At 39.6% G+C, this 14,558-nt stretch overlaps 1 protein-coding gene across 18 annotated transcripts in view; it reads left to right on the top strand.

Moving 5' to 3' along the window:
- The window catches only part of TENM2 (teneurin transmembrane protein 2), a 564,904-nt gene that overhangs the window by 410,146 nt on the left and 140,200 nt on the right, over positions 1-14,558 (top strand). For all 18 annotated transcript variants that reach the window (XM_072348384.1, XM_072348382.1, XM_072348381.1 and 15 more), the window contains one exon: positions 7,866-8,104. In XM_072348384.1, coding sequence (XP_072204485.1) covers positions 7,866-8,104 — 239 coding nt within the window. The remainder of the gene's footprint in view (positions 1-7,865; positions 8,105-14,558) is intronic.

The raw sequence follows: 14,558 nt of genomic DNA, 5'->3' as shown, positions 1-14,558 counted from the left end.
AATTCACGTTGTTGTTTCAAATATTTGTCTGTTCATGGGGCTCAGGCTACCTTTCTTTCTTTGCAAGTCTTATTCAACTTTAGTCTCCCTGTGGGTGAGCCTGAGGGAGAGAGAGCACAAGGAAATTGGGGGATGGAGTGGTACCATGAGCTATATCCCACTCTGCACCAATGCAGAGTCACAGAGTGCAAGAGCAGGGAAACACCTGTGCTGGGTGTTCTTGTAGCTGCAGCCTTCCAGGCAGCAAAGCAGTGAGTGCAGAATGTGATGGCTGTATGTGGGGTAGAGCAGCCACTGCAGAAATCAGAGAACAGTGGGATTTAGTGCTGAGATATTGCTTGTTTATTTGAGGAAGAAATTAAGTATCTGAAATGTTAATGCTTAAGCCAGATACTGTACCGTGATTGTGTCAACAAGATAAGCTACAGAACTTCTGACCTGAATATATAAACTTGGAAGTTTCTGAATGAGTAGGAACTGCAAGTTGCAGCCGCTCCTCACAATTGTCTGCCTGTTTTGAATAATGTCTCAATATTTTGATATCTTTATGCATGATGCAAAATGTTCTGGAACAGAACAGTGTAACAAAATTGCTTTTCCTTTTGTTAATGCAAATTTCTAGAATATATTGGGCACAGCAAGCAACTACTTGGAGCAGGGAGATATCTCCTCGGTCTAATTGTGCTCTGTCTTGGCCTTCTCTTACAGGTACTTGAACTGTAAGACTGCAGGTACATATGCTACAGACTTTTGGTCCTTCTGAGTTAAAAGCTGGGGCAAGAACTAACCCCTCTGTTTGCCTTTTCCTGCTTGAGAAGGTTGCAGGAAGATTGTGTTGTCTATCTGTATAAACGGGATCTGCACAGATAGGTTCTGCACATGTCTGAAAATCAAAAGCATTTTGAAGAGGCAGTAAAGCATAATCAAAAGTATCCATAGGGACTCGATGTACATTTGGGCCATGCACTTAGAGGAATTCCAGAAGTATTGTAGAAAGGTCATTTTTTAGCAGGTTGCTGTAGAGATGTTTTCTTAACTATAAACTCTGATAAGAGATGAAAAAAGGGGTGGAGGGAAGCCCTACAAAAGCAGGATACGTGCTGATGGTTCTCAACATCTGTGTTATGTACTCCTACACACACACCCATAAGTTCCAAGAACTCTTTACAGATCACACATAACTGCGTGCTGTCATGATCTGCTTGGTTTGTACTTTAAACTTTTGAGTTGTGTAGAGCTTACAGGCAGCATGAATGGGGAGAGACAGGGATGTTTAGTCTGTTAGTTTTTGTTTTGTTGTTTTGTTGTTGGTTTGGGTTTTTGTTTGTTTTTTAATTCTAAAGGACATTAAAGTTTTATTTTATACATGTACATGTAGACTGATTGCAACAAAAACCCAACATTTTAGAGACTTGATTTTTTTTTTATTGTAAGATTCTATCTACTTATAGACCTGAATAACTTACTGAGTTAGCCCTGTTGCCAGTGCTTTTCCTTTATTTCTAGTTAAGTGTGTAGTGGAATTAAGAAGTAGTGAAGAGCTTATATATGTGCCTTTTCAAACAGTAGTGTTTTGAAAATTAGTGCATTTATTGATGCAGAAAGCTAAAAATTAGCAGATTTATTGAAATGCAAAACACTGTTGTCATTACTGTAATTAGCAGAATAACAGATGTAGGCATTATTGGATTTTGCCACTTTGCACTGTACAACGTATTTCTCAGAACTTTACAGATGAAATGTAACTATTCTTGCACTTGAGAATTTAGATGTCCTATAGTTAGAGCTGATAAAGGCTGCCAGAATCTTTCCAGATCTGCTTTATAGATTGTACTTCCATTTAATCCAAGTACATACGTGGAATAACTCATTTTCTGTGTTTATATGTGTAGCTATTTCTATTACTTTTCCCCAGGTGTTAGCTAGCAGTCTCATTGCTGCAGACCTGGAGAATAAACAAAAGTGCAGATTTTAATGGCTTCATTATGCAACAAGGTGTCAGCTTCACTTAAGTGAAGATTCATCTGGTAGGTAACTAGGAATAACTGTTACCATCTTGTTTCTGGGTCAGTTTGTGAAACAGACTTCAGCTGGGATTCAAGAGACTTTGCAGGAAGGATATACATACATTTAAAGGGGAAAGCAATTATTTATTGGCTAACTTGGGCAAAAAGCTACTAAGATTTAAGCTGGCAGGGTAAGTGCTAGTATGCCCACCAGCTGTTGTAGGGCACCCAGGGCTGGTTTTGGGCAGGCACTGGTCAGGAAGGCGAGGTTGGCCTCTGCAGTTCTGTGTTGGTGAGTTTCATTTGCCACCAGCTTTGCCGCACCAACCCTTCAACCCAGACATGCTCGCTGGCCTTGCTCTTCCTTCCCTGTCAGGTCTTTATGTTTTGGTGTTCTCCCTGTCTTGTTGTTGAGCTCCTGATGATCCTCGTTGTAGCAATCCTTCCTCTCTCCATCGTTTACACCCTGTTGTTCTAAAGGCTCTCACAGCTCTTTGTCACATCCCAGTAGCTTTCTGAGCAGCCTGAGCTGGCGTGATGCTGCTGGCTCATGTCATGCCTCACATCCTGACACCAGTGAGAGCCCCTGGAGCTGGCAGCTCACAGCTGGGGCATGAGATAGAGGGGGTTATAAAAACTCACCCAACAATATTTTAATTAGCATCTCCCAGGTCAGGTGCAGGTTGTCCTGTAAAAAGGTATCCAGTACAGATCTAAGGCTGTGGCTGGGTTACAGTACAGATGTTTTCCTTTTAGTTTTGTTTTTCTTTTTTTTTTTTAATTCAGTCTGGTTTTGATCGTTGCTTTGGGAGCGTTGCCTGTTTGTTTTTGTTTAATAACGTGACAGATCAGGGTGCCCAGAGGCTGGTGCCTGCCTTTTTGTACAACATATCACCTTCCTGCCAGGCAGCTTTCAATTACTGTGCTTTTGTGTGTCCAACTGTGCCTTTGTTGAGAGAGTCGAGCTGGCGGTCACAAGCTGCTCTGGCACTTAAGGCAACACACGACACTCTGCTTAACACTCTGTATGTTTTAGAAGACGTTGTCTTGGGACATAGTGAACCCAGCCTTCAAGGAATCATGACCCCTTTGAGGGCTGGGAAGTTGGTGTTAGAACTTGGCTGGAGGCTTGGAAGCTGTTGCTGTGTTCAGACTTATGCAGCAGAGAATAGAAGTGATAGAAGTGTTACCTTGCTGTTGATGTCCGTTCTGAATTATTGTGTCTGTACCTGATGGAGTGTCCTTAGTTCAGGCATCACACACAGTTAGTTGCAAGCTTGTTTTCATCAGTGAGATAAAAAAAAAAAAAAAAAAAAAAAAACAAAAAACAGAAACACTGTGTTCCTGTGCAGGCTGCAACTATGCCTGTCTGCAGTATGCACTTGAGAGTGAGGGGTGCACATTGGCATGCCTCTATGAAATGACTGCTTCCTTGACCTAGGTGTGTCTTAAATAGCTCTCCATTGAAAATATACCTAGAATCATATTATATCCCCAGTTGGAAAGGACCCACAGGGATCACTGAGTCCGCTCCCTGTGAGGAGCTGCAGCCGCCATGAGGGCTGCCCTCAGTTTTCTCAGGCATGCAGCTAAGTTTGGACTTAACTTTCACATTGGTTCAGCTGCTTTGGGTGTAGGGTAGCCTATCTGAAAATATTTCTTATAAAACAGGAGCATATATATTTACTATGTATTGTTTTATAGAGAGTTACCATAAAAAGTGGTGGCCACAGGATTTAGAGCGCTGGTAAATTTGGAGTTAGTAGTCAGGATGAGATGAACCAACCAATCTTTCCTCCTTCCACATAGGTTTTTTCTCTACTTAATGTTTTTTGTAACTAACATCCAAATACATGCTACAACCTGCTGTGTGCAGTGAGGCGAGGAGGGCAGTCACCACCCCGTCAGAGAACCCTCAGTTGTGTCAGCCTGGCTGCTAATCCTTAAGGAACCCCAGAGCAAGGACGTGCTATTAAACCTCCTTCGGGGGAGGACTGAGGCCCTTAGACAACCAAATCTTCCACCAGCCTAACACTCAGAGTTCATTCTTAGCATAAATATCATTAGAACAGTTCATAGTTTTCTTTGTTCTCGGTTTCTTTTTGCCTAAAAGTGAGAAAATTCACATGAAACTTTGCTGCCTGACTTTGACAGCCACTTTCAGGCTTTCAATGACACAAATGCCATGGCTACTCTTCTGCACAAGGGTTTAGAAGATGAGTTTTTTGTGTTTTGGTTGTTTGTTTGTTTTTTTCCCAGTAGAAGTAGGTATATAATGTTCCATGTTGCATTGTTTCTTCTGCAGCAAATAAATGCCACAATGGGATCAGATAAATACAGATAGATGTGATTTTATCACAGCTTAAAGATCATTTCTTTGTGAGTCCTTGAACCAATGAATCAAGCTGTAAGCTGATCTCTCGGTTTGTATCTTTTCTATTTATTAATTGCTATTAAAATGGTAGTTTTAAGAAAAAAGACACTTCAAGCATTGCAGCTCCCTGTATTTTTTTCATACAGAATGAGCTTAGGATAGTATGAGGAGTGAAAGAAGCAATTTCTGTTAAGGTACCTTGTTCTTCCTTTCTATTACAGTTTTTCATCTCAAAAAATGATAGATTTTTTTTCTCAGCTGGTTCTTGCAATGTGCTGCCGTGACAATCTGCCCATAAAGAAGGGGGGAAGAAAAAGATTTTTCTCTCAAAGAGTATGGAAGTTAATACAGGCTCTGTCAGACCACTATTCCCTGAACACCAGAGGTCCTTTTGACCTGTGGGAAAATAAATGCTATAGAGAGCTCTGAATTAATGAAGAAAGCAAACTATAGCTTTTTCCATTTACCAGTAATCCACAGAACTGTGGACAAATGTCCCCTTGCATGCTCCTCTCCCACAGATGTCACCTCTTCTGGCAGTGTGCAGCAGCAAGACAGCGCTCCCTGCTCCTCTGTGCATAGGAGCAAGGGGCTGGGGAGCAGGGGCTGCTTTGGGGAGCCCTGAGTGAGCTGTGGGAACAGCTGGTTTGCCATCAACAGCACACAGACTCCGTCCGTAGCTTTCACGGGTGTTTAAATTACTGCAGCTTTGCATACTGGTGACCACATTTTGTAGTTATCCAGTACAGGAATGCTTCATGATGCACAGAAACCAGAGAGACTGTGCTAAGATTTCAAAATATAGATGTAGACACAATCTAAATCAAAATACTAATCCTAAGTGAGATGGCAAATGTGTTTTTGATAGATGAACATGGAATATACAGTTTATTATTTAATTCTGCTCGAAATTAAGTGAATGGATACAAACAAACAAGATCATTTCTCTCCATAAGCATTCATTGTGCAATATCTGCTGGTCTTACCTCTGAGAGACTGTAATTAATGTTGATAAATGCTTGTGTTCTTCCTTTGCAGCTTTGGTCCGCAGACAATTGGTTGTACCAGAGCATGTCAAATCCCACGTAAAAATATAGCTATAGATCATTGGTTTTAGGGATGGAGTTTAGACAAGTCAATTTATTTCCATTAGAAGATGAATCTAAACTTAAGACTGTGGGGGCTACAGATACTTTGTCCATTACGTTCTCAGTCATTCTGGTGTGCTTTGCTGTAACTTAAGGTGTTGCCACTAATCTGCTTTCCAGCTTCTGAACACAGTGCCAGCTTTCTACAATGGCTCGGTGGGTGTTTAACATATCTTTAGTTAAATGTCTTTTTTCTTAATCTTCTGAAGATGTAATTACTGTACTCTAACATGGCATGAAATCTTCTAATGTTTGCCACCTTGTCAGAAATCCTCACATAGAGATAGCGAACTTTCTGCTTTTGAAATAGATGGATAGGAGTTGAAGATGTGACAAAATTCAGTTTATTCACGTATGTTTTTTCTTTTTTGCTTTGGAAATGGCATATTTCCTCATATCCATTTCTGTCAGTCTATTTGCTCTTAGTAAGTTCTGAGCAGTTCTAACAGAGTGACAGAGGTCATGTTTGCATGTGTAAGTATTTTGCTTTCCTTTATATACTTCACATACCAAAAGTGGACCATGATGGGACTCTTCTACTTTCTTTTTTCCCCTCACTGAAACAGTGTATGATTGGCATGTTCTATTAAAACGTATCTAGCTATTCATTCATTCACTTTTGATGGGAGCGGAGTTTCATTATATATCTGAGTTTACTTTAACAATGCTATATTAAAATTTCTGTTGGTACTGCTGCTGCCTTCCTGGCTGAATAGCACATAACATTCCCAGGTTAAAAGCTTTGACATTTCAGATAAAGGCAATGCCAAGGACTGCAATTTCCAGTTTGATTTTGTGATTTCCTGCTTTGGGGCAGGAGAAAAAGGACAGTAAGAACCATCCGCTGCAGACCCTGCAGACCAAGCCTGAAAGGGCCACGCAGTGAGAGGAGGTGGCTGAGCAGCTGCAGTGAGTGGGAAGGAGAGCTGGGCCTGTCTGTGTGTGACCCACATCTGCTCTGCCTCACCACGTCTGCCCATCCATCCTTCTTCACACCACATCTCTTGTCTGTCCATCCTTCCTCACACTCCATGTGGTTTCATCTCTGAGCTCCTGTCTTGGAGCAGCACTGTGCTCCCAGCAGCAGCAGTCTGCCAGCAGGGCTAAAACTGCTTCTGCTGCTGTCAGTCTGGTTTAACCAGGCTGAAGGAACAGAGGTGTCAGCAGCTCTCATGTAGCACCACCAGCTTCATACCACCAGCTCCCCAACAGTTATTTTAATTGAATTGTTTTTCTTTTCAGAAGCAAACAAAAACAACAGAATTAATCTGCTTGAGATACTTAGGCTTTGAAAAGCACTTCTGATTGTGTACCTGTGTGTCTGAAGCTTTTTCTCTGGTGTCTTCAAAGCACAAAGAGAAAGTTTTGGAAGTGACTATGGCTACTGGTGTAGTAGACTGAAGTGTTGTCTGAAATAAACCAAAATTTTCATCACTGCTGAGTGGGATGTAGGATGTTATTTGGGGTCTGCAAGAGAGGAAAAAACAACAATAACAGCATCACAAATGCATTGTCAGAGTGAGTGATTTATTATGGCCATTAATAGACTTATTCATAAATGACTGCATTAAAAATATATTCTTTTTCAGTGGCCTTCTTGAAGAGCACCACCTTTATTCTGTTTCTCTTTTTATCCCTTGCTAGGAACGTTCTTGTAGTCAGCCCTTCCTGACTGTGATGCATTAACGTGGGGGAGCAGTCCTCTGCTTTGCTCTCTCCATTTCCTGTGCCTAGAGCAAGTTGGCAGCATTCTCTGTGAATTTCTTGGGCAGTGTGTCATTCGTTCTTTTCTTCTCAGCAAGCATCTGGGCATTCTGAGAGGTTTTATTTCTGCTAAACTTTGCACTTTCGATGATTGTTGTAGTTGTTCAAACCAAACCTCCCTAAATACTATTTTTTTTTTTATGGTAAATTCAAAGTCTGGTAAAATTTTATTTTATTTTCTCAAGCTTGGGAATGTCACATCTGAATATGAGCCCTGTTACCAGACTGCTCCCCCAATCACAATCTTAACATATTCAAAGACACTTTGGTCACGTTGGTGTTGTAGTTCCTATTCAGGCCATCTGCATCTAATCACAAAAAGATTTAGAAGATGATGCTGACGGAAGACATTCTGACACTGTGTTTCAGTGACAGTTGTTTGGCTTTGGTGGCAAAAGGTTTGTGAGAGTGTTCATATTCCTTATTTCTTCATGCAAAGTCATTTTACTTTCTTCTTGAATTTAATCCATAATGTCACCTGGGTTAGGAATAGGAGATACTCCATCATAACTATGAGATTTCTTGTTTTCAACTGTAGTTCCATTTTTTATTTTGTTTTGTTTTGTTTTCCAGGCATTTCTTGTTTAAGACATCTTCTGGAACGACTCCACTGTTCAGTAGCTCTTCCCCTGGCTACCCACTGACCTCAGGAACAGTTTATACTCCACCTCCCAGGCTGTTACCTAGAAATACGTTTTCCAGGAATGCTTTCAAGCTGAAAAAACCCTCCAAGTATTGTAGCTGGAAATGTGCTGCTTTATCTGCAATTGCTGCTGCAGTCCTGCTTGCCATCCTGCTAGCATATTTCATAGGTAAGACTGTTCTCTATGTCAAATCACATGGCTATGTCAGCAAATGAAACTGGAGCAGATGAAAGGGTGATTTAATCTGTTTTGCAGATCTGCGTAGTTACTGAGCAAAGAAAATTATTATTCTTTATGCTCGTTAATGAGAAAAATACAATTCTCAAGTCCTGTTTGTTGTCATAGGAGTGGAAATAAGACATTGATTGTGGATCCTCGGTATGCATTGTAAAATGGAGGTGTTGTAGGTGCTTCAAACAGGGGCTGATATAGTGAGGATTTTTTTATGTACTACCTTGGCTCTAAAATATTTTGCACAAACGGTGATAGTGAATCCATAAGAGTGACAGTGTTTGAATTGAGGTAGTGCCACAGCGTGCTGCATTTAGACAAAAAACATCCAAAATATTTTGAATGATAAGTCTCACTTTATTTCTGTTCACATGCCTGAATTTGTCTTGTTTTTAGACCTCAATCACATAAATCCATTTGGTGTGCTATTGTTTTCTGCATACCACACATCCTTGGTGTTTTATCAGGAAAACTCAAACTTTCTGCTTATTTTCTGTTGTTAACATATTAATAACGACAACAGCACGTTCTATTCTTTCTGTGGTCTTTTCAGATTTTCTTTAAACATGCTCCTGGTTTTTTGTCTTTACTAGATTAATTTATTTCTGATTTCTCCCTCCATATCCCCCTCATTGTCCGTTGTTCTGGAGACTTTTCAAAGGATCTATACCAGTTAGTTGTGTATTTTGTACCTTCTACAATGCCTTCAACAATATGTTGATAATGACACGCTACACGGATTGTCCAGCTTCCCTGACTAAATGGCAAAATTGTAGTAGCTTGTAAATACTTTCCAGACCTATTATGTTGGGGTTTTTGTTCATTTCTGAGACGCTTTGTGCTGATATTAATATGTTGCTACCATAAAGAGCAAGGTTCATGCATAATAATTGAAAGCCCTGTAAAGATGCACTGAATTTTCTTCCCATTTCCTCCATTTGAAGAGAGTGATTATTTTATTATTTTATTATTTTTTTTTAACCAGACAATGTAACTCACGAGTGTAGACAGTGCTTTCTGTGGACATTTCAGTTCTCACAGTAATGGTCTTCCACAGGTAATTAATACACACGAGGTGAAAAAGAGCTGATGAGCGACTTCATTGCTTTTGTCTCTTTAGGCCAGGCCTGTATCCCATCATACTCAATGCTACAGAGCTTACCAACTTTCTGTGCTCCCTCTGTAGAAAACCTCTGAAAGATAGCAGGCTTAGCTTGATATATAAATAAAAAGATTGGAAAGCACATGATTTATTGAACTTGACAGTTATCATACAACAGCTCTCTGTCTGAGTGATTATGCACATGGGAAATGATATACTTCAAGCTGAATATTTTAATCATGTGCGTAACTTTGAAGTGATGGATTATAAGATGTGTTTTTCCCTGTTATTTAGGTTACTATAATCTAAAGCAAAACTTTGTAGCGTGGTTATTGCCTTCAACAGTGTCTTAACCATTTAAGACAAGACCTGATGTAAAACAATGCACAGGCCCTTAACAATTGATGAATGATCTTCAAGGCATGAGAGAAGTGATCCATTTTGACAGAAGTTTTTGAGGTCTTTTTGGAAAAGGCAGAAAAGGAAAGAAAAAACTAAAAGGAAATTGCATTGTCTTAAGACAATATCTTGAGACATTGTCTTGAGAACAACAGTATGGCAAAAAGGATGTGCTTAGGACCATCAGCTATGAGCTTACCCAGCCATCAAATTGACTTCCAATGGTATGACCCTAGGTGCTGAAATCTTCTTATTACAAGAAACCTGAAAAACCTTTCCTTGTTCTGCAGTTCCCCAGGGCTGGGGGGGAGTGCCTTCTCCTGGGTGCAGTACTTCAGACCTGGGAAAAAGAATTAATTATCCCCTCTCCTGGGCAAAGAGCAGCAATCCAAAATACCAGCAGTCTGCTACTCTGCTGTTTGCTTTGGAGCTGCTGACCTACTAGTCTGTGAACTGCTGTGAAGACAAAATAACTCTGCCTTGTTCCAGTCACTCAGTTAGAAGAAAAAATATTTTTTCTGTTTTCAAGATGATCAGAATACTGTTCAGATCAGACCAGCATCCCAGTTCTGTCCTAATCATTGAGACAGTTGGAAAGTGAGAACTGTTAATCTACTGGGAGTCTTAGGAAGTTATTGAAGTTTGACCACTGCACTGTATTGCACTGGCTCCCCTAATATATTTTGCTATCAGAACTTGAAGCACAGGAGACTCTTTAGAGGAACTGATAACATTTTACTGCTGTATATGTGCAAAAAAAGCAAATTTCTTGCTTTCCACCAAAGCAGAAGTTATATTACTGGGGACACATCTGCTAAAAATAATTGTTATGGAAAAAGTTATCAAAATTTGCAGTGAATGGTTCTGCTCTTTGGGTTTGTCAATATATCTAGGTTCCATCAAGATGACTATATCACAGGTAGCAACCACTACTGCTGAACTAAATGAAAAACACAATACTGGTAAATAAGAAGTAAATTATATTGAAAGAACAGGTTGAAGTTCTCATAGACTGCATGGTTTCTGAATGAATTGTCCTGATATAAGAGAGATGTGAGATTCAAAGCAGTTCATTGAAAACATGTTGTCTTAGGTTTAAACATCTGAATTTCAGACTGCCTAAGATGAATGGTGTCATGAAAAAATTTTATACAAGGGGCGATTTAAAAAGTCAGGCAAAAACCATATCATAGAAGAAGTCAAAAGTGATGTAGTCATTCTTATTGCCTTTTCAGGTAAATAAAAACAGACTGAATGAAATGGAAAAAAAAAAAACAACCCACAGTCCATAATACCCTTTGGAACGAATTGTCCTCCAGTCCTGTTTGAGATTTGTCATTTCACAAAGTCTGGGATTTATTCCCATTTTCCTTGGGCAACATTGAGGAATGTAGAATCAGCCAATCAAATTAGGACATCCTGCAGATACTGGGCTGGTGGTGAAACCGAGTTACAGGAAAGTAATTTATAAAGTGTCAGAAGGAAAGCATAGTCCAAACATACTGTCTTTGTCAGTGTTCACTTTGGAGATTATGGGAGTGATTTGTCATATTAAATTAGTTTTTAGCTCTTTAGATTTGTGCCAAACTTGGAGGGGAAAAAACAATACAAAAAGGAGGAAGGTGGGGAAAAAGTCTCCTAGTGCTCCCCATGATAATAACTCCTGTCAAACACTAAACATCATGTTCCTGTAAGCTCCTACGCTGCTCTGATTTCTACCAGTCTAACTTGGAGCATGGAAGAACATCTGACCATCAACATGCCAGGAGGTTAAAAATGAGATAATGTTCAAGTATTTACACTTTTTGGAGAGAGGCAACAAGTAGAGTAACATTCCTTGTGTGGTGAGTTCAGATGTGCTCCACTTCAAAATAGTATCTCATGCTGATAACTTTTAGTGTTGTTATATTTTGTCTACTCCTATTCTATTCAATGATACAGCAAAATAGAAGGAAAATGACAAATTATGCAATCAGCATGTTTGTACTACATCTTTAGTGTATGTACTGCTAGGAAAATGTTATCACTCATTTATTCTTCAGTGTTACTTGACCCTAAATATGCTTCAGGCTTCAGATAAACTCCAGTTTTCTCCTTAAACTTAAAATAATGTAGCCGTGTCTGTGCTCCAGAAAGGCCTGAATTGCCAAAGGCTTTGGCTGCTATTTAAGCAAATGGAAGTTTCATTTTTATACTCTATACATTTATTTAAAGTTAAAGCCTGGAAAATAGTGGCACACAGAACAAATATTTGTTAAGTTTCTTGCTATTAGAAAACACCACAGCAGATTTGTGAATATAATACATATAGGGAAATAAATGGTTAATTTATTTGGTTATCTTTCTCGCACAATAGTATTCATTTGTTTCTGTGACAGGCAGACAATAGAATGTATGGGGTTCTTGAAGAAATTAGGCTTGGAAGCAGAAGTCTCATCTTTTAGCTGCATGAAATATGTGCATAGACTATGTCTTCATAAAATTGTCTTCTTTTGATGTTGGTATCAATTTAAATTATTTTCATCCCAAAAATGAGTACGATATTTGGCAGCATAAGAGCTTATGTGAAGGTTTTTCATTCATAAATGCAGTGCTCAGACTGTTACTGTACATTCTTTCAGTGCAGCATTTAGAGCACTGCAGATGCTGCTGCTCCCAGAAACACAGACATGTAACTAACTGCTCCTAGCTTGACTGGCTGCAACTTTTGCCATTCACAAGAATATTTTTGAATTTAGGAGACACTGATGATGATATAGGTCCAGTTGTCTGTTTGACTCTGACACAGCAGGTCGGGATTCATGACAGTAGTTCACGCAAGTGGTTATTTTATGTATCAATTGATTCATTTTCTCTGTCTTTGAGCTATTTTTGACAAATGGCAACCTATGTTTCATTTGATTTCTTATGCTACATTTGTGTTGTTGCTTTGCTTTTAAAGTCAGAAAACCACTGAGCTGTTCTTGCCCAGACTTCTCTGAAATCAAATATGCTCAGCAGCTGGGAAACCAAGATTGACAAAAGGGAAAACCATGCGAAGATGGAACCTCTGTCACACAGAGGGCATCTGGTTGTCAATCACTGCTACCAAGTTTCACTTGAATCTTGCATCTTGCGAGATTAGATGGTGACAGAAGGTTCTGTTCTAAATTTGCAATGAAAATAGGTATCGCTTAGGGGGCAATAGTTAAGTTTTAGGATAAGCCTGTCGCACATTCAGATATTCTTCTTGACTGATTCAGTCAATCTGAGAACGCAGAGTTGTTATCCGATGCTAGCTCTGAGAAGAGAGACTTTGAACCTTTCAAGGAAAAACACCTGGCCCCATTCTGTAACAGAATTCTACACTGTTGCTGGGAGTTGTGGAGCTTGGCTCCAGGAACATTAAATGTGGAGTTCTTGCCTAGCAAGGGTCCTATTTCAAGGTGCAAATGAAAAGTCATTTGGTGAAGTAGATCATCTTGCTTTAAATACAATGTGCTCCTGCTCCTATAAACGCATAATGCCACAAAGAACAGGAGTGTTTTTATGAGAGGTTACGTGGGTTTAGTTTGCCTATGCTTTTCCTGGGTTAAAAATGAAGGCTTAATCTATGGATTAGCTCCAAGAAAAGCGAATGTGCATGTTTTGCCTAGCAGAGATCTCAGAGAACTGCCTTTCAGTGTGCAGGGGCAGTTTTATCTGTCTGTTCAATTCTTTTTGTCTTTGTTGAGGATTTCCATACAGTAAGCCCAAGCACTTGTAACCAGAGTGAGCGTAATGTTTCTATAACTCACAAGTGCCATCAGGTGCTTAGCGCTCGAAATTGAAAACCCCTTCTACCTATTTACCAAGTCAAACAAGCCTACTCAGAAACCTTGGTAAGAAATGGGGGACCAAGGTGGTGCTTTGTGTTGGGTGTTATAGGGATTTGTTGATGGGGAGAGTGATGTTTGTTTTTAATGCATGTGGCACAATGCAATCCAAGATGAATATCCGAAAATATTTTTTCACAGATTTCTCAGATGCTGGTTGTTAAAAGTGTTAAGAGATATTGCTGTGAACGTGAGAAAAATAGCACAGCAGTCTAGCTGATGGTACTCTACTCAGAATGTGTGTGGTCCTCAGTGTCATAAAAGTTCTCAAAGTAATCTAGCAGGATAACAATGGCTAACCTGGAAATTTTAGAGAAATTGTGCTTAAATTAAGTAGTACTGTCATAGAATTATTATTTATTCTGCCTGTTTTTTTTCTTTTTCTATTCAGAGCTTCACGAATGGCTTCCTCAGTGGCTCTTTTTTCCACAGTTTCTAGCAGCACGGCTTTATGTTGTGCTTCACATGCTCCATTATTTCCTTACTTTGCCCAACCAGGTAAATATCCTGGGTTTCATAGTAGCTGGGGAACAGAGCCTGTTCTCCGTCCCATTGGTGCAAGGACTGCTTGTTTTAGTAGTCTTGGATTTAATCCAGAACTACAGGTATAGGGTCTCATCAGGGCAAAGAAGTAGCAGGGATAAGCAGATGCAAAACAAGTCTGGAGGAAGTCGGGGGAAAATGATAAAAAAGCTTTGAGGCAGCTCAGTGAGACATGCTTTATTTATAGCCTGGCACAACGTGCTGAGATGAGACCATCTTTCTGAGGAAGGGTGAGCATAAACGATCTTGAAGATTAAATTTTGCTTATCTAATGCTAAGTCAGATAGACCTATCAAATAAATCTGCAGTCATTTTCTATGAAAAGTCAGTGTTCAATATCAGTGTAAGTTTTCACAGTTCTTGCAGTTCTCCCTAGGGAAATGTTGCTCTGTTAGCTGCTGTTTATGCTGAGATCATCAGTTGATCATTTCTGGATTCATTTATATTTATTACTTGTTGCTGCGTTTCTTTGCTAACTGGTCTTGTTGTTTTA

Source organism: Excalfactoria chinensis, chromosome 13, assembly GCF_039878825.1.
Source record: "Excalfactoria chinensis isolate bCotChi1 chromosome 13, bCotChi1.hap2, whole genome shotgun sequence".
NCBI classification, from domain to species: Eukaryota; Metazoa; Chordata; class Aves; order Galliformes; family Phasianidae; genus Excalfactoria; species Excalfactoria chinensis.
Note: the sequence above shows the minus strand (reverse complement) of the source record. Positions and strands in the feature narration are given on the sequence as shown.